At 45.3% G+C, this 19,578-nt stretch overlaps 1 protein-coding gene and 1 long non-coding RNA gene across 5 annotated transcripts in view; one reads left to right on the top strand and one right to left on the bottom strand.

Moving 5' to 3' along the window:
• The window catches only part of LOC134144537 (uncharacterized), a 75,870-nt gene that overhangs the window by 15,804 nt on the left and 40,488 nt on the right, over positions 1-19,578 (top strand). The gene's annotated exons all lie outside the window — the stretch shown is intronic.
• NTRK3 (neurotrophic receptor tyrosine kinase 3) overlaps positions 12,268-19,578 on the bottom strand; it is a 232,473-nt gene continuing 225,162 nt past the window's right edge. For all 4 annotated transcript variants that reach the window (XM_062583546.1, XM_062583549.1, XM_062583547.1 and 1 more), the window contains 2 exons: positions 15,759-15,917; positions 12,268-12,760 (listed from right to left, as the gene is read on the bottom strand). In XM_062583546.1, the coding sequence (XP_062439530.1) occupies positions 12,575-12,760; positions 15,759-15,917 (345 nt within the window). In that variant the 3' untranslated portion in view covers positions 12,268-12,574. The remainder of the gene's footprint in view (positions 12,761-15,758; positions 15,918-19,578) is intronic.

Consider the following 19,578-nt stretch of genomic DNA (forward strand, 5'->3'; position numbering starts at 1 on the left):
ATTTCTGAGGTCTTGTGTCTTGGATACTTCCCAGTCCTCATGGTCTCTAAGTCTCAGTCCGGATGCCTCATAGTAGTGACTGCCATACATCAAAGTGGATATCAAATAATTGCTGCTGAGGAAGTAGGGAAAGGAAAGATGTCCATCTGTCTGTCCTTTCTGCTTGCATGTCCCTGCCCAAGAGCTAAGGTTAGCTCACAGCTTGCTCCTGAGTTTGGCCAAGTATCCTACACATTAGTATTTGGTTCAGACACAACTGAGGACTAATAGTAATACAATATTGCTATAAAAATACAATAATTATGATTATAGGACCAGCAAGGGAGTGAGGGGAGGAAGAGCATGGAGTTGATTTTCAAAGTTTGTTAGAATGCAGAACCAGACACATCAGATAGAATTTGTCTGCCTTGTGCAGCCTTAGAGCAGGGCTGAGGTTTTTGGATGAGATGAGAAGGCTTTTATACGCTGTGTAGCTGAGAACCACTATATTGTTTACAACTACTCATTTCTCTGTGTGGTCACAACAGGATATTTTCCTGTATTCAGATAAACAGATCCAAAACCAGGGCAATGATCACACTTCATGTTTACTGCATGTAACGGAGTCCAGGCTGGCTGAAGGCAGGAACGGTGATGTCTCTCTGACAACGCAGGTAGTAAAGCTCCAGGCCAGCTACATAATCCCCTAGGTTAACAGAGCAGTAAAAAGGTAGCAGATGTGGGCACCCAGCAACTGTGATGCTGCCACTACCATTTCCAGGGTGCATTAACAGTACTGCTCTACTTGCATGACTTGGATGTGCTTCTCATTTCTTGTATGTTCTCACCAAGCTGATACAATTCAGGATGTATTCAGCCCTAATTTCCAGGCATATCCTCTTCAGTCTGATCCAGAAAAACAAGTGGAACAAAATCCCAGGTACGTGGGCTGAGCAAGTTAGATACTGAAGTACCCATCCTTTTTGTACATGAGATATGACTACTTCACCTGAAGTCTTGGTTGTTGCCACCTACTCTTCAGATGTCGAGGTATAGATCTTCATATAGATGTTCATTTCCAGCTGAATCTTTTCTGGCAACTCTCCATTACATAGTGATAAGGTAGAATTTTTAACAATGTGGCTTTTTTATGGATTGAAGTTGAAACGTCTTTTAGAGACCACAGTCTCATTTATATGTCCCTTCCTTTGGATATTCCAAGATTTGTCTATTTGTCCTTTACCACTAGTAACTTTAGCTGATGGTCAAAGCTGAATCAGATGATCTTGCCATTAAAATAAAGAACTTGCTTCTAAACTACTAACTATATAATATTTCTCAATTTGTCAAACTGTTCCAATAGATCTGACTCTAGAAGACAGGAACATCTCACAGTTCAAATAAGAGGTGAAGCCTTCAGAAGTAGAACCACCAGTGTGGAAAGGAGTAGGACAGATGATCTGATTCTGGAGGGAAATTTGTTCTCTTCAGTACTGCCCTGTTCACACTGCATTTTAAGATATTCTGCCTCCACTACTTGGAAACAGATAATAAAATCTCAGATTTTACAAAATGAAAAAAAAAATGAAAAAAGAAAAAAAAGAAAAAGAAAGAAAGGAGGGGCACCGGAAAAAAGCCTGGCAGCCGGTCACCGTTTGCTGCGGGCATGAGCAAGGGCCACCGACGGCCGGGGGAGCGCGGAGCGGGAGCGGGAGGCGGCGGGCGCTGTCCGCGGTGCTGACGGCGCCGCCCGCCCGCGCCGTCCCCGCGGGGCCTGGAGCCACCGCCGCAACCCGATCCTGCCGGCCGGCAGCAGGCCCCGGGAGGGGGCGGGGGGTGGGAGGGGGTGTCTGCTGTAGGGGGGTAGGTGGAAACAGGTCAGCAAAAGCATTTTCTTCCTCACTTCCCTCAACAGCTGCCCTCATCCTGTCCTGGCAGTTTGATCTGCAGGGGTGTGGGTTCAGAGGTTCTAAGATCTGCTAAAACCTCATGCTTGCCAGGAGCTTTTTTTCTCTTACTCTTGATGGGAGGGTGAACTAGCTTCTGTTTTTCTGTGAACAATACTTGCACCAAGGGGCTTTTAGACAGGTGTAAAAGAGGGTATGCACCAAACACTTGCTGCTGAAAAAGTGCTGAGCTACAAAGCTGCTACATTATGCAAAAGGATATGATCTTGCTCTCCCCCTTCCAAATCTGCCTCTTACCTTAATTTCAGATTTCAAGAAAGCTGTAAGCCAGGATTTGCTCTGCATTAGCAGAAGAAGAAGAAAAAGGAAATTAAAAGTGAGGGAGGTTTGTAGGATAGAAAGTGGCTCCTGTCTTGATGGCCAATTTTCTTTGTTGACAGTCTTTTCTCACATACGATAGTGGATTTTCTTATATTATAAACTAACTAATCTCTTCCGATACAATCTTTGTCTTTTTTTTTCTCGTAGACGTTCTTTTCCTATCTCCTGCTGTTCTGTTCCTAACATCATAGCGATCCTTAGTGCCTCTTAGTATCCACAGTTTTTACTGACTTCAGACAAAGTTATGGATGTTCAACCCCTTCAAGGTTGACCTAGCATTACACAAGAAGGTTTAGTTACATAGGAACAACAGTTCAATCCCTTGCTGATTATTTCTATTGTCTCAATCTAGCTATGTAAGAATGATGCTGGACTAGAACAGATCCCAGCTGGAATCAATCCCAACTGTCTCTCCAGCAATCAGAGCAACCTGCTGGGGGCTGAGTAACAGCTGAATTCTTGGTGAGAGAAATTACAGGCATAAAAACAAAATCAAATAGACTCCTTCTGCTCATTCAACACTTCAGAACATATTTATAGGTAGCACTCATAGGATCTTAAAAAACTGAGTTTAAAAAGAAATTGCATTGTTGGAAAAAGCAACTTTCCTTTTCTGTCACTTTCACTATCTTTGCCCCGAGGAAAAGTGGGAAGATAGACACTCACTTATTACCCTTTCAGCCCTGCTATCTCCTCTTTGGGCTGTTCCAAAACCCCTGAAATGGATCTGTGAAAATGAGGAGATTTGAAGGTCATCTTAAGGCCATCAGAACTGGAAGAAGAATATGAGAGAGAAGCTCACCTGCTGATGAAAAGCTGGGGACTTCTTGCTGTGTGAAGCTGGGAAGGACCTACTAGGGGAACAGATGGCCTTTTAGTCTGGCTCCTGGTTGAGTCTGTTCCTTAGACCCCTCCATTGCATCCCTCTCCCTCTGCTCCCAATTCCTGCTGTCAGTGGAAGTAAAAGCTAAAGAGAAATCTTAGCACTAATGAAAATCCCTATGTAAAGGACAGATTTCAATCATTTTCTTTTTTTTTTCTACATTTATCTTCAAGACAGACAGATCCTAATTCTGGCCTAATATAAGTAGATGGGGGAGCCACACAAACCACAGTTTTGTGCTCCTTGGTGAATGCATCAAAGTAGGAACAAATTAACAGGACGGACTGACAGTCTTTCCCTCTAGCCTATTGGAATTACTTGTCAAAGGAAAAAAAAATGTAGCTGATATAAAACTTGGAGAGTGCATTTTTGAGACTTTAAGAGGGAGAATAGTCCTAAAGGCTTACAGAAAAGCTGTAGAGAGCAGAGAGAGTCCATGTTCCACCATGGATCAGAATTTGTCACAGCAAGGTGAGGCAGAAAGCATATATGTTCCAAGGCCAGTGTTTTTTATGGGATGGGAGAAAAAGCAGTTAGCAGGTAACATTAGTTGCCTTGGGAATAATAGTCAGTGAGCCTGGGACAGGAAGGACTGTAGGGACTAAGCTAAATCAACAAACTTGTCATTGGTCCTGGAAGAAGCTAAAACTCCTTTGTGGCATGGCTGAGATTCAAGTGCTCTGTAATCTCTACGGCATAGACATCTACGCACCACTGCGGACAGCAGATGGCTGCTGAATGGTGAAAGTAGATAACCGAGATTCTGCACGGAGCGAAACCAGAAGCCTCAAATTGTGATCACAAAAGTCAGTTCTTGAGATGAAATCAAACCAGCCGCTTGAGCAGACATGCCTCACACAGCATTGTACAAGAAGAGGAATCTTGTAAAAGGCCCCTGCCCCTGCTTCCACCCCACACGTTCACATTCAGCATAGAAGAGAATATCAAGGTTATGTGTTTCCTGAAATATGGTTGGCTGAATAAATGCACTTGTGGAGACCTCTTTGTAAAGCAATAGCAGAATGAGTAACAGTGCATCACTATCATGGGAAATAAAAAGAAAAGTAACCCAACTGCAATTCAGCCAAAATCATTCCAAACCCCAAAGGTTGGCCTTTTTTTTAATGTGTCTGACATTTTATGGCATCAATAATGCAAACAAAGAGGAAATCATATTTGCAGAACACTAATGCACGGATGTCTAAAGCGAAATACAATACTGATTACTTTTTAAATGAAGCCACCAGGTTGTGATGTGCTGTGGCAGTTAAATTGGTCCATCAAATTCCTTCCCTAGTCCAAAACAACAGGTTGACCTTCTCTGTAACCTTGGCCAGCCTTTTCAGCTGTATTCTGATTGGGAATGGTAAATGTTAGTTTGAAGCAATCTTCCTTATGGGCCTGCTTTCAGAAATGCCAAGGGCATTGAAGATGAGGGGAACTACAGGCATGTCACCTCTTCATAGACTATCTAAGGCCTTTCATAAACAAAACAATAAACCTACTGCTAGGAGTTGTTGATGAGAGCAGAGGTAGGCTCTGAAAGTGATTTCTGCAAGTACTATTGAGATTTTGCTTCTGAGGTTGGTGACTAACCTGTTCAGCACCTGATAGTCTGTCTCTTGCCTAGAACTTTCTGCAGATGACTGTAGAGGAATGTCCAACTTTGAAGAATCCCATGAATAAGAAGATTTGACAAAAAAAGAAAAAAGAAAAAGAAAAAAAGAAAATAGTTTCCTTCCCTCTGTCTTCCAGTATTTCAGATGCTGATATTTTATCACACAGAAGTGCATCTCAGAGATGCATCTGGGACACACAGACAAGATGGTCTCTACACACAAAGAGAGAGAAGCTGTTGTTCTGCCTGGGGACTGTTACTGCTCAGCCCACTGTTACAGAGAAAGGCAGAGGGGTTTTGCCCTGGCCTGAGCTTCCAACTTAACAGCTGGAGCAACGCGTTCAGAAGTCATGAGACTTCTTATGCAATGTCCTCTGTCTTGCACTGAATGAACTGTGTGAACTGCTTTAATTCATGCAGTTTTGGTTCAGTAGATAGAGTTAATTGTGCATCTGTAGGCTGGCAGGTAGGACTGAATGCAGTCTTCTCACATCAGCTGGGAGTTTGTCTATCATTCAGTCCTGGATCAGGTATGATCAGTGCCCTCACTTGGGGATTGCATGCTTTGGAGTTAATAAGTGCAAACACCTAATTACCACTGGTTAACTAGTGCCTTTTAATTCGGACTGTGTTGCTGGGTGGAGACATGAAGGGAGCTGTTTGTTACCGGCAAAGATTCTGTCATCCTAGTGATTTAAACTTCTTAAGGGAGTTAAAAAAAAATACAAGCTGGAGATACTGGCACTTGGCAGGGTAGAAAATCATTTTCAGCAGAACTGGCCTGGATGAGGTTAGAGTCACACTCTGCTGAGGTCAAAAATGATAGCGGCTGCTCCCCGACCCTTTCGCCCATGCAGAAGGGTGGGACACTACAGGCTTCAGCTGGGATTTACAGGAGACACCCCACATGCATTACAATGAGCTTTGCTGTAAAATTCACTGCACAGAGGTTAATCTAGATGTCAACATTGCCTGACAGCAGTGAAATTACTCCGGGAGGGTGCTCCTTCTGAAGTCTTAATATAACAGTCAATTCCATCCTGCCTGCAGGAAATGAAAGTTTTCTGCTTTGTGTGCGGAATCGTTCGGCGCCAATTTTCTCACTGTTTGAAGTCTAAAATGTTTGTGGTCTTGGGATTCACCTCACATTAAGACTTTCACTTCATTTAAAAACTCTGCTAGTCAAGTCCTGAAAACTGCAAGGAAAGGAGCCACAGAGGGAGAAAAAGAAGAGTGTGGAGGGAGACATCTTATCTCACCTACCACATCAAAATCAAACAGTTTCACCAGCCCTTTGCACTCTGAAGGCAGTGAATGCAGCAGCTCAGCTATCTAAATATCAAGCAACAAAGACTGGGGCGGTTGGAAACCAGCAGAGAGTGAGGAAAAGTGTGCAGGAAAATATTCAGACTTCCCAGAGCTATGATTTTCTTTAGAGGTATTTGAGTCCTTCCCTGCTGGGGTCTTGTCCTAAGAAGCCAGTAGTCCAGCAGTTAAACACCCCCTCAGAACAACTACTCAAGCTTTTAGTTGTAGAATCAGCTGCTTGTGGGGTGGGAGACTGTTTCCCATAGAGAACTCCTGGCAGCATGAGGAAGAGATGGTTAGATTTGTTGTGCCTCCCTTCTTCTGTGAGAGATGCTAAAATGGAAGGGTTACTGGAAGAGAAGAGGAAAGGTGGCCATTCTTACAGTTGGAAAAAAACTGGTGGACTGGGAGTGTGAGAAATTAAAGACACCATTATGAAATCAACCCATCAGCTCAGCCCAGCCCCGGAAGAAAGCTATGAGATTGTTTTCTTCTTTCTCTTTGGTCTCTTATCCCTTTCTTCAGTTCAGCTTTTCAACACTGCAAGCAATGAGACTTTATCACTTCTCTCAGGGAACTGTTTCATTGCTTAGTAGTGTACTGGAAGAGAATAAGGGACACAGAAAAGATTGAATGCTCCTGTGTTCCTCTTGGAACAGTGACTGACATCTCTACCTGTGCCATTCATGACACTGCCAATCAGAATGGATGTTTTGAAAATATCAGTATGCTCTGGGCTTGAAACTCAATATCCCTACTTGGAGGAAGAGTGGTAAAGATGGGCCCATCTTTTGGGATCTAACAGCTAATTGAAGAAACAGTAAATGCATAGAGGTATAAGAGATTGGAGAGGATGGGGAGTGGAGTGGCACCTTAGAGCTAAGAAAGTTTTTTCACTTCTGGAAAGCAGTGCTGAACAGAGGAATGTTTCACCATGCAGTTCTTGGTATTCCTTTGGAAACAAGCAGTTCACTTATCCCAAGGCTGTGACCTTGATCAGAAAGCCACCATGTTTGAATGGTGGACAAGCATTTTGGGATGTGTCAAAGCATGCCCATACCTGCTAATCCTCATTGCAGAGAAGCTGTGTTGATGCCCCAGGCCTTCCAGTTATCAGAGGAGCCACTACAGCATGACATCGCAGACAGGTTCCCATTTATTCAGCTTGCTTATGCTCACTGTTGTCCTACAACAGGACAACAGAGCTACAACTGTTTATGAAAGTATGGGAATGAGCCATGACTGTAGTTGTTCAGCTGATTCCTGGACAAGTCAAGAAACAAAGATGGGCATATCATATGACAAAAATTCAGCTACTTGCTTTGCCTCTTCATTTACCATTAAGAGTCATAACTGGGCAAAAGACATAGATGTTCCCTCGTGGTGGGGGGGGAATTAACAGCCTTAACAGAATTGCCTAAAATCACAATGCTGAACAAAACATGCTCTCCACACAGACTGTCACACAAACAGCTGACAGGCAAGTGCTCAGAACTATTTCTAGTTTCTTGAGCTTGCAGGGACCCAAGTCTGCAGTTTTTAAGCCATATTCTGAACTCAGGGAGACCCATACACTCAAATTTGGGGAAATAAGAGCCTTTCACATGAAAGAAATCAGTTCAGTTAGCATTATGCTCTTACATTTGTGGCCCTGAAAAACCTAGCTTTTCTGAGGCCTTGTTTTACTTGTATTTCTTGCAGAGGCAAAACAACTAAGGAGAGCAAACCCTGACTATTTTTTTTCCTGCAGGGATAAATGGTCTCTTGCTTTTATGGGTTTCTTTCTCCTTTTTTAAAAACAATATTTGCCCAGTGTTACAGCTAGCTTTTCCTGGAGCTCTGGTATGTTGCTATCCACCCTGCCATTTAAAATTCTACATCACACTCCCTAAACCAGTTTTGATTTCCCAAGCAAAGATACTCACTTGCCTTCTAAAATCATCCTTTCCCTTTCTTTGGCTTTTTTATTTCCCCATATATTTTCTCACCTTGTTCCACTCACTCCTGGGGGCAAGCAGACAGCTCATAGCTAATGATGTCTCTCAAGCAAGCAGTGTCTCTAGAGGCATTCCAGATTTTTCACATTTGTCTGTACAGCACATGCTTCCAGAACTAACTGTCTGCAAATTCAGCACCTAGTGGGACCAGGCACAGGCCTGAAATGAGGCAATCCAGTATCTTTTCCACTCCCCAAAGGAATACATTGAGGAACATTTTGAAAAGACCAAATGGAAAGCTCGGTGGAAGACAGGGTGAACTTTCAGTCTGGCAGATCATTGCATGTCTTTCCTCAGCTACATCTCAGCTTTCATCCTGCAACCTGTCAGACTGATATGGAAAAAAACAGTAGATTAGAAAAGACAGATCACTGATGAGTCCCTAAGGCTAAAGCCATATCGACTGCCCACAGTTTAGGGTCCTAGCATGCAATTTCCAGCTGTACCACCAAAAGAGCACCTTCATCTCCCCAAACCCATCATTTCAGTGACAACCTCCTAGTCAGCGAGTTGGTGTTTGCACTTTCAGTGCAAGGGAGCAGCATGCTGCTAGGATAGTGCCAATCCCACGGTGCCTAAACTGGCACTCCTTCCAGCTCCTTGTTAACAGGCTCCTTGAGAAAGATGCTGCTGGAGGAGCTTGGTGGTTAGACCGCCTTCCTGGGAATTAGGCCTGGCTTACCCCTGAGTTGTGTGTGACCTCCTGGTTTTCCCAGGCAATGGGAATAGTTCTTGCCTCTTAGCAGAATCATAGCAATGAGAAGTATCTCTCCCGGATGTGGAGAAGGAGCATAAGCTCATTCCTCTTGTCATCTGAGAGCACTCTGCACTCAGATATATGGTGCTCTGAGAGGGTTTCCCCCAAAACCTTCTCTTCCTCCTCCCCCTGCATGCAGTGGGGTGCCAGAGCCCCTCTTCCTACAGGGAAGAGCACCACCACCCATGTTGCTGTGCAGCTCCACTTCTGGTCCAGGGACAATGCTTCTGGAAATGAGGTCTCAGAAAGTTCACTGGTAACTGAGTACAGCTGCTCTCCCTGGTCCCCTCCAAAAACTCTCATGCCAAAAAAGACATGTAGCAATTTCCATCGTCTCTTCAAATACAAAACAATACATCCCCCCAAAAAAATCTCCATCTAGCACCAACAGTCCACGGGGCAGCAGTGGCAGGGGAGGCATCACGCAGCAGCACAGTAGCTTATCTTGCTTTTCTGAGCAATTGTTCACAATTAGCTTTGACAAAAGAACCTTTTTCCAAGGCAGCCATTGCACTTGGTGGGACTAACAGTAAGGCAGCCAGACAGCCTAGACCTTGGCCTAAGGAGTAACATGTCTTCTGGGGCCCATTTTCTTGCCTCTCATGAGGCCACTTATTCCTAACCATGTGACACTGAGGCCTGGGGTCATGCTCTACTCCTGAGCTCACTTTGCTGTTGTGACCATACAAAGAACTGGCAAAAGGGACAGGGAGGTGATGTTGGAGAGGAGGGGAAGGAAGAGGGAGAGAAAGGAGGCTGTAGCTGATGTATAGCACGGTTATATGGGGACTACTACTGACTATGGGAACACAGTGCCTGTTAGTAATTTCATAGTATAAGACCTGTGAAACTGTCGGAAAGAGAAATGAGAGCTAGAGAGAGGGGCGGACAAAACAGTAAGCTGCACAATCTGGCACAGTGTCAGAGCCACATGAGCAGGAAGCCATTGGGGTGAGAGATGGGTCGCCCCAGGGAATGTTTTTCTCTTGAAGGCACAGGGCTATTAATAACCATTGCTTGCTCTCCCGTTGTATGACAGCTTCAGTCCTTTTAGCCAAAACAACCTGCATGCAAAGCGAGCCCTGCCAGGGCCAGCAGCCTTATCACCTATCTATCTTTTTCATTTCCAAAGATGAGACTGAGTAATCAGATGAGGGGAAAACAGGAGACATCCTGTCCCAAAGCAGCAAAACGCTGGTCAGGGTGGCAAGTAGCTTGTGTCTGTATGCAGTTCCTGCCCCTTGCCCTGCTCTATACCTCTGTAGGCTGCTGAGGCCTCATCAGTGACAGTCCTTCCAGCCTCCATTGACATGAGTCTGTTCCCTATCTATATCTCAGATGTCTCAGACAGCAGGGGAAAGGCTGCCTCTTTGATCTCATGCAGTTACCACCACCCATCATCTCCCACCACAAGCTTACACCCCTTATCACACAAGCACAGACTAACACCATGGCTGCTGCTCTTACCGCAAACCTCCTTACAACAGTGCTCCCTGCCTTGTCTGAAACTATAAAGCAAGTCATGCCAGATCTGGAGCGGGGGACGGGAGGAGGTAGATACTGGCAAGAGATGGGGTTCAGGGGAGTATGCAGAAAACTTCCTTTTCAGCAGACAGCCATGACCAGGCTTTGGTCAGACTCATTCATCTCCTCTCACGCCAAGCCCCTGAACACTGCTGAGGCTGTGGAGAAGGAGCTAAGATCCCTTTTCTCTCTCCTCTTCCCCCATATGCATTCCCTTCCTGACAAACGCCACATCTGAGCAGGCTATTTTTGTGCTGATGGTTGTCGCCTTCTCAAAATTGCCTTGACAATGCCTGTGGCGCCCACTCTCCACTCGCGCTTTCCTCCCAGGAGCAGCTGCCAAGCTGAGGTCCTCCTCCCCCTCCCACCCCTCCTTCCCTGTCCTCCATCAGCTGGAGGAAGAAACAGACCAGAAATGTTTCATTTTCTGGGTCCGCCCCAGACAGATGGGATTCAGCATCACATTTAGCCTTTCACCAATTTGGGATTATTTCTGACTTGAGGGAGGTGAGCTGCATGGAGGACACTGCTGCTGAGCTCTTGCTGTCCCCACTACCTGCTGTTTCTGCCTGTCAGGCCGTTCTCCTCATTGAGATGCAAGGCTGGCCGCTGTGGCCATCCGCTGAGCCGTCTGCTCCTGGAGGCACCTTCCCCTCCCTCCCCGCTCCTCCTGGGGCTGCCTGTGGAGCTATTCAGCCTCTGCATTTCACAACAGCTCAAAGGCAGATGCATCAATCCTTTCAGGGGCTGGGGACGTGAGGAGAATAGCAACTGGGCCGCAGGCAGGTGCTGGTAGGTTCCTGGACATCTCACAAGCCTTGTCCCCCTCCCTATCTCCTGCTGGCATGTGCCTGAGCATGGGGCAGGAATGGGGAAAGGAAGAGAAAGGGGAGGAAGTTCACTGGGTTGTAATAACCCCATAGACCTGCCCAGACAGGGTACAAGGAAACTCCCAGCTGGTCTGCAAACTGCAGCCTTTCCCCCATGCTAGGAGGAGGTGATGCCACCCTCTCCACTGAGGGCTTACACCACGGATGAATTTGGTGTGGACAGGTGAGGGAGGGGGAATAACCCCATGGCCTCTAGCAAAAACGAAGTGTGAGGAGAAAAGAGAGGGTGGGGGATGAGGGGGTTATTCCTTCCAAAGTCACCATCTCTGCTGGGCAAATGACACTCCTGTTTTGTACGCTAGAATGGGTTGAGGATGATTCAGGAATGGGTCTCCAGGACCCCTCCTTGACTCTCGCACAGCCACTTCGGTCCCACTGCTCTCCTACCCCTGGCAGTGGTCAGCACGGGGCAGGAGGGAGGTCTGGGTCTGGCCGACTCGCTGTCTGCGGGAGGGCAGCTGGGTCCCGGTGTGTGTTTTACCCGTAGGTGCCACAATCCTTTGACTGTGTGTTCAAAAGCCTTGAGTCTATACATTTAAGAACCAGCAAATTAGAAAAATTGTCCTGAAATGTCAAAGGGAAGAAGAAGGCAGGAAGGTGGTGGAGGAGGGATTGGGAGGTAGAGAGGGAAGGGGGAAAAGTGGTTGTAAAAGAGAGTTCATCCAGTGACACTGGCCTGGCTTGGTGCCCATCACCTGTGGGCAGGAAAGGAGGGAGCGAGGGAAGGAAGGAACCAGAGGACTAGTTTCACACATTCAGTGCATATCATACAACCAGGGCAGGGCTTTCCTCCCAGGGCTCGCACCTGGGACAGCATCACTGCCTCAGCCCATCTAGAGCCCTGCCCAACAGCCTGGACTGTAGCCTCACAGCAGGGTTACAATTCTCTGCTTAGTTGCTGGGGGAAGATTCCTTCTCTTTTCTTTCTTTTTTTTTTTTTTTTTTCTTTTTTTTTTTTTGTCATTTTTAATTATATATATATATATATATATATATATATCTTTTAAAGTAGCTTTTTCTCCCTTTTTGTTTCATTTTCTTTTTTTTTGAGTCTTATAATTTCTGTAACAGCAGCTTCTTTCTGTATTGGTGTAGAAGTTATATAGAGAGATATCTATAAATATATATATAAGCCAAACTGCCTTACAGGTCATTGTTTTGTGGGATTTTTGTTGGTTTGATTTTTGTTTTGTTTTGTTTTCAGTGTTGTATGTGTAGCAGGCACTTGAGTTTATATGAAGATGTTTGCTTGGGAGCTGAGGGGCTTGGGAGGGGGAGAGGGAAGGAAAGGCAGAAGGAAGGAGCAAGGATTCTTGACAAGTGGCCATGGCTAGCCAAGGATGTCCAGGTAGATTGGTGTGGCCTTGCCCAGAGCATGAAGGATCTTGTAGATCTCCTTGATGTTGAGCCGTTGCTGAGGTTCTCTCTGCCAGCAGCCCAACATGATGTCGTAAATCTCCTTGGGGCAGACTCGAGGCCTTTCCAAAACTCGGCCTTGGGTAATGCACTCAATGACCTGAAAGAGAGAAAAGCAACATCAAACACTAGTCTGGAAGTTCCTGGATGATGTCCCATCCCTGATTCTTTGTGCTGTTCCTGTACCATTTAGGGATTGGGAGTGCCGAGGAGCTGAGTCATCCTGTCTGTTGCCAGATATGGCTACAGATCTCACCTGTTTAGGAGAGGTGCAAGACTGCAGCTGGAGGTAAACTTTTCAGTTTAAAACCATCATTAATGGCACACAAAGACTTTCACCATTTGACACTTAGCTACCTTACTGCACCCGTGAAACTGGAGGTCACGAACAAATTATATGAAGTTCTAACTGGCGATATCAATTCTTCCTACTATAAAAAAAAAAAAAAATGAAAGCCTCAAACCCAAAACAAACTAATATTTTGCACAGCTGAAATTATGCTTTCTCCCCTGAAAGTCGAGAGTCTTTTGTATTACAAAACCCAGGAGAATTCTCCAGGGGAAAGTTTAGAACATCTCCTCCTACCTCCATCTCCAAAGGCAAATTTGCCTCACTGTAAGAAAACAGCTGAAAGAATAACATTTCATCTCAGATCACATTTGTGATGGAGAATAAAAACTGCAGTGCTCACACCTTCCTCTGGCTGCTTATGAGAGAACTGGATCTCCTGGACAGATCAAAATCCTCTTCAGAGGGATGCCATTGGAAAAGACTTCCCTAAGTGTCTGTTTGTGTTTTGCTCACCAGAGGAATGGATGCAAAAGGAACTGGGATATGATTTGTCAGAGAGCTGCTATCACTGTCTGGCACCCTTGGTTGGAGCTGATGAGTCCCAGCAGCTCAGAGTGTCAGTGACCTGACACACTCTGCAGATAAACACAGATCCCAAACAGTGTGTTGAGGGAAGCCACCCAGCGAGCAGTGCTTAGAATTTCTCATTTCTGAATAGTAATGGGTCTGCCACACATCTTAACAGATAGTAACTGCTTCACTGTTTGCATATAAATATGTAGGGAAGAGATTAGGACCTGCTGAAAGCAGGGAAAGGAGACTGCAGCCTGCAGAGAGGCCTGCATCCCCACAAAGCTATCTGTAGCAGTGACTTGGGGAAGGAGGTGAGTTATGGTTTCTGACAGATTTCCAGGATGTGCACAGGAGCCCGTTGCGGGCCCTCTCCCTTCAGAGCGAAGGAAGGGCATAGACAGGAGCTAATGGCCTAGCTGAGGCTTTCAGATGAGAAGGTCTCTGATTCGCCTATCATCTGCTCAGGCAGGGTCTCTTCCAGCCTTGAGCAAACCTGCTAAAACCACTGTTGGGACATGAGTCTATGTGGACGCCATGAGAAAGGAGTGAGCATCCCAGCCTTGCTGTACCTAATGTCCACAAACAGTGATGATGGGACTTGGCAAGCCTGGTGCTTTCTCACAGTCCAGTTTTGGCAGCCTGAAGCCTGGTGCCGACCTGCACCTCCACGGGGCTTAATAGCTCCCGCTAGGCTCTGCAGCTGCAGCCAGGCTGCTGCTGAGATTTGCTCTAGCTTCTCACCATCCAGGAGCTGGTGGAAGAGTCAGACCCCTGCAACCACCGCGGTGGTTCTGCCCACAGCTCCACAGCCATGGGCATATGAGCCAAATGAGAGCTAGTGCAGCTCCCTCTTGCTAGGGAAGCATGGGCTACAGTGGGAACCCTCAATTCAGAAAGAAGTGCATGCAGCAACAGAGAATCAAAAGACAAGATCTCCCTAAGGATGGAAAGAAAACCAGTACAGCTGCATTTGAAACTCTGCGCAGATCTTCACTAGCCCTCTTCCCCCAAGGTTTGGGGTGACTTCTGAGTCCTGCTGCCCCACAAAGGAAACTGAGGCAGAAAGCACGGAGGCAGCTGAGCTCTCTTAATCCAGCGCACCTTTCACCTGCATACAAGCTGCATGTGCTCATTTGTGTGTGTTTGTATTTACCCTCCCAGGGAAATGCAAGAACAGCTCATTAGTGTGACAAATAACTTCTGTCGTTGTCTATTCCATTGTTTGTGTCTCCAAAATGTTTGCGTGTGCTACTTTGGAATATACAGTCAGGCCCCATTGAGCACACGAATGGGCAAGTATTAGAGATGTAAAGCAACACCTTGGATTTGCCGTCTCTGCAACTCACTTAATTAAGGGATCTGTGTCCAGAAAGCAGAAAATGCACATTTCTCGTTACAAAAGGTGAAATTGCTGAAATCCATTAGATACACAGTAGGATAAAAATGTGCAAGGTTCCCACAGACTGCTCTATCAATGCATCGTGTTCTTCTTCTATAATACTCCCTGCTATTCTGAGCAAAAACCTTCCAATGCATTTCTGCTGATGTACCTCAAACCTCAGCTCTGGTACTGTGCTAATCCCAGCCATTCTCCCCGGAAATTTTTTACAGTGTAAAAAAAGGCTGCAACTTCTGCTATTCAAAGAAATAATAAGGACCAACCAGTCCCTTGAGTCCTGTTCTCAATGAACATGGAGAGATCATCTAATAAATATCCCTATGGCAAAAAGTCCCACAGAACTGTGCCACATGCCATATAACATGCCTCAAACACGGTCTCACAAACTGAAGACTGCAGTAATATATCAAGAGCCTCAGCTACAAAGCAAAGAGGAAGAGAACAGGGGAAATAGAGGGTATCACAGAACTTAGAGCCCAGCAATAATTTGGGTATCCCCAGTTCTGGCAGCATCCAGGGGTTTATCAGACAAGGTTGTTACGGAGGTGCATTAGGAATTTAGAAGACAGTGACTGAGGATGAACCATTACATGGCTTTGGCAGAGCCATTTGATTCCTGCATGCCTCAGTTTCCCTACTTCTTAAATGGAGATAATGATGTTTCTCCCACAATGAAGTGATTTTTTTCTCCCTGCCTGAAAAAGGATGTAGTGAGAAAATATTGCAGGTGCCAGGACGAAGACCATCAGCATACAAATTGCTTTGTAAGTAATCTGGAAATGAGTGACGGGAAAAAGAAGTTTCCAGCTGAGGGGAGTCTCAGCACTGCCGTACCTCTGTGTTTGAGAGCTGAAACCAGGGCTGCTTCCCATAAGTGAAGATCTCCCAGAGGATCACCCCGAAGCTCCAGACATCACTCTCTGTAGTGAACTTCCTGTACATGATGCTCTCTGGAGGCATCCAGCGGATAGGCAGCATAGTGTGTCCTCCAACCTGCGTGAGAGCAAAGGCAGGAGAAAATCTGAGTTATCCGAGTTCCAGGGAAGGAAATAGCCCCGATGTGATGTGGGCAAACTCAGGGCCACCCTGCAAGCTACCTCTGGAAGGAGGTGTTCAGAAAGGCTGTTCTGGCTACTGCCTCCCTGGGCACCCACCTAGTTAACATGATGGATTGGGAGTGTCATGTATAAATGATATCCTCTCCTCCCAAAATGGGCGTATAAAGAAATCATATGACAAAATGCCAAGAACACACTCAGACCATACAGGCTGATGAACCAGCAGGCAACACAAGAAACAGAACATTCAACAAAATACTGCTCCGAGTTTTATTGGAGCTCAGTGCAGTGAGGCACCCACCAGAAATGCAGAGTGAGGTTCGTCCCTCTTGAGTAACGCTTACTGAAAGACATGCACTGGCATCTGTGCATCACCTAATTGCATGAAAGATTTTGTAAAACTGCTACAGGCCTTTTCAAAGAATGCTTGGAATACATAAATAACTGCAGGACCGCACTGCAAAAGGGTGGTCTGCTTGTAAAGAAGAGGCTTTTAAACACAGGAATATGCCATTTAATAGAGGAAGGAAAGCTGGCCCCTTTGGAGAGTGTGGAAAGGGAAGAGCCCGTAAGCAAAGACCAGTTGGGGTTCACTAAGTGAGGGAAAACCCCTTTCTTCATCAGGGTCCAACCATCTCCGGGGCATGTGAATCCAGCAGGTGGGTGCATGCAAACCATTTGAAAGCAGATGGATTTACCTTCATATTCACTAGAGATTTCTAAACAAGTGTCTCTGAGCAGGACAAATTTTTCTCTGTTCTATCCTTCTGCAGGAGAAACACCATCTGTGGGGGAACAGCTAATTAATAAGAACAGGCGGTGCCGGAAGCAGTATGGCTGCACGTCTCCAGCATTTGCTTCTGCTGAGGGCAAAGTGTCTGAGGTTCTACTGGTGATGAGAGGGCACGCTTGTGGCACTGCTTGGAAGACTGCTTGTCTCATTACGGACATGAAAAAAACAAGTGCTGATGCCTTTGTAGCACTGCAACAGAGCCAAATGGACAGAAATCTCTCTAGTCCTGTGAAAAATTAGGAGGAGAAGATATCTGGTGTCTAGGTTTCCTGCACATGTGTGACTATTCAAAATAATGAAGTCATAGTGCTTGTTTGGATGAAAATGTTTCTTGTACACACAAAAGCTCTCTTCCAAGCACCCAACTTTCCCAAGCTCCCACAGGTTTCTCTGTTTAATTAAAGCAGAACTAGTGCAGGGAATGGTCAGTACCGAGGTAAACTGCAGTGGCGGGCAGCAACCAAGACAGTGTTGAGAGGTATATTGGACTGGGTTGTGAAATGGGCACAATGCTTAGCAGGCTCACTGCACAGCGTGTGGGACTCGGACCTCTCTGGGGTTTGAATTCAAACCTGGGCTTGCAACATTGTATGCAGTTCTGCAGACTGGCTCTGCTTCTAATACTAAAACAGTCTCATTTCAAGGGGTTGAGGGGAAGGAAAGAAAAGGAAAAAATAAAAGAAAAAATCTCCGGAGCATTTTTCATTCCTAAGTGCAGGGATGCTCAGTATTGAGATGCCTGAAGATAAAAAGTTCATTGCAGCTCTAGGCCTCCTGTTCAGAGATGCCTGGCTAGCATGTTCTCAACTTGCTGCTCCAAACTGGAAATGGAATGAACTGGAATGGAAATATTCCTTCCTTTGTTTGTTCCTTTTAAACCCTGGCTACAATTTTAGTTCATTCCTGCATTTCCAGCTTTTATGACTTGCTTTCCCTTCTTGATAAGGGCTTCAAGGAAATGTTATTGACAGAACATGACATACATCAAAGTTGACTGTTGCAAAAAATGTTTTGTGCTAATGCTTATTTTGTTCCCCTTTGAGTAGCACTAACCCTTCCACTTTCCAGCAATCTCAGAATGATTACTTATTGCAAAAGCTCTCTAAATTTGCAATATCCTGAATCTTGCAGGATCATCAGAAATTACAGGTAGTATAACATATTGAGGACATTTAACTCCCTTTTGAACTAGTCTTACAGGAGTTCAGAATCTATGAGCCTGATCCTCAGCTTGCTAGAACTGCTGTAGTGCTTGAATGGGAGTACCCTGACTTACATCACTTGAGAATCTGGCCCCCAAAGCACAGCAGAGAAACCAGTAGATCTAATTCATTTCTAATAAACCAAAATACAGTCCAGGTCTTTGGTCTGTTTTAGACACATTCTGGTGAAGAATTGCCAGTGAAGTGTCAATGGTTGTCCTGAGGATGTAATGACACAATCTTGGCTTAGCTCACATGGTGGCATCCAGCAATTGCCAAGCACTCATGTCAGCCATATGCCATGTAGGATATTTTTTTTTTTAACTAAAAATAAATCCAGTAATAATTAATAATCAAATTTAGCTTAAGGAAAAAACAAGCCAAGCAATCTCCAAAACTGTATGGCTCCCCAAATATGCCTCAGTTAGGTTCATAGATAAGAGCTTGCGAGGTGTTCTGTGCACTGCAAATAGGGTGACACATTCCTGAGAGAAAAATGCTAAAAGTCATGCACCTACTAGCTAACTATATACAGAAAAGGCATACATTAAACTACACTATAAAACCGCTCCAATGTCTAGCTTAGTACGTAAGGTTGACTATTACACTTTAAAGCATTGCCTTTGACAGAACCCTTATTGCACCACTCACAGGCCAGTTTTAGGATTAAAATTCCCATTTCACAGATGCAGGAAGGCAGAGAAAGGCTCTGCTCTAAGACTGTAGAGTAAGTGAGCACTAAGACGGGACTTGCCAATCTTCACTTGGCTGCACTCTATTATTTGCTGATGTAGCAAAATGATTTTGAGCTTAGCACAGATGGATTAACCTGCTGATGCCATAGGAAGCAGAGGGTGCCCAAAGTGACAGCAGTTCCTTCCATACCATGTATTTGCTGTGATCTGTGTTGTGCCGGTGCAGATATATGTGATTCCCAAAGCTGCATATTCACTTACAGGACCTGTCATTGCCAAAGGCATGAGCACAAAATGATGCAATAAAACTAGGCTAAAAATCCAGGATTCTGTGTTTCCCCTTTGCAGGGCTAGTTTGTCCTTGGCTCTAGAAGGCAACATTATTGTGTTTTTGGAGCAAGGCTGAAAATTTGCTTCAGTCAATCCTCTTTTTGCAGAGTTGGGCCTGTCAGGCTCTGAAATAAGCAACCATGTAGAGCGGATGCTTGTCAGTAGCATGCTACTTCTGTGTCTTTTCTGAAAGACTCAAGTCATCTTCCACCCCACCTTCCCTTTCCTCTTGGGAGTCAGGGATGGGGAGAGCCCAGACACCATTCAGCTCATATTCACAAGTAAGGATAAACTGTCCTCAAATAGTGGCACTCCACCATCTTCCTTGGAGATGCTCCATAACCTGGCTGAGAGTTTTGCTCTTAAGACATGTAGCCTAAATTATCTTCTCCACTTAAATCCTATGATGCTGCCAAGCTCACCTTTTCTCCAAGTTACTTCAATGCTTCATAGACTTGCAGACTGGCCTCCTATCCCACTGACATGGCTGTCTAATTTAGCTTGACATTTTTAGTTCTCTAACTTTCTCTTCCTAGATCAACTCCCCCTGCCCACATGCCCATGTTATTCCCCCCG

Source organism: Rhea pennata, chromosome 10 (assembly GCF_028389875.1).
Source record: "Rhea pennata isolate bPtePen1 chromosome 10, bPtePen1.pri, whole genome shotgun sequence".
Taxonomy (NCBI): Eukaryota; Metazoa; Chordata; class Aves; order Rheiformes; family Rheidae; genus Rhea; species Rhea pennata.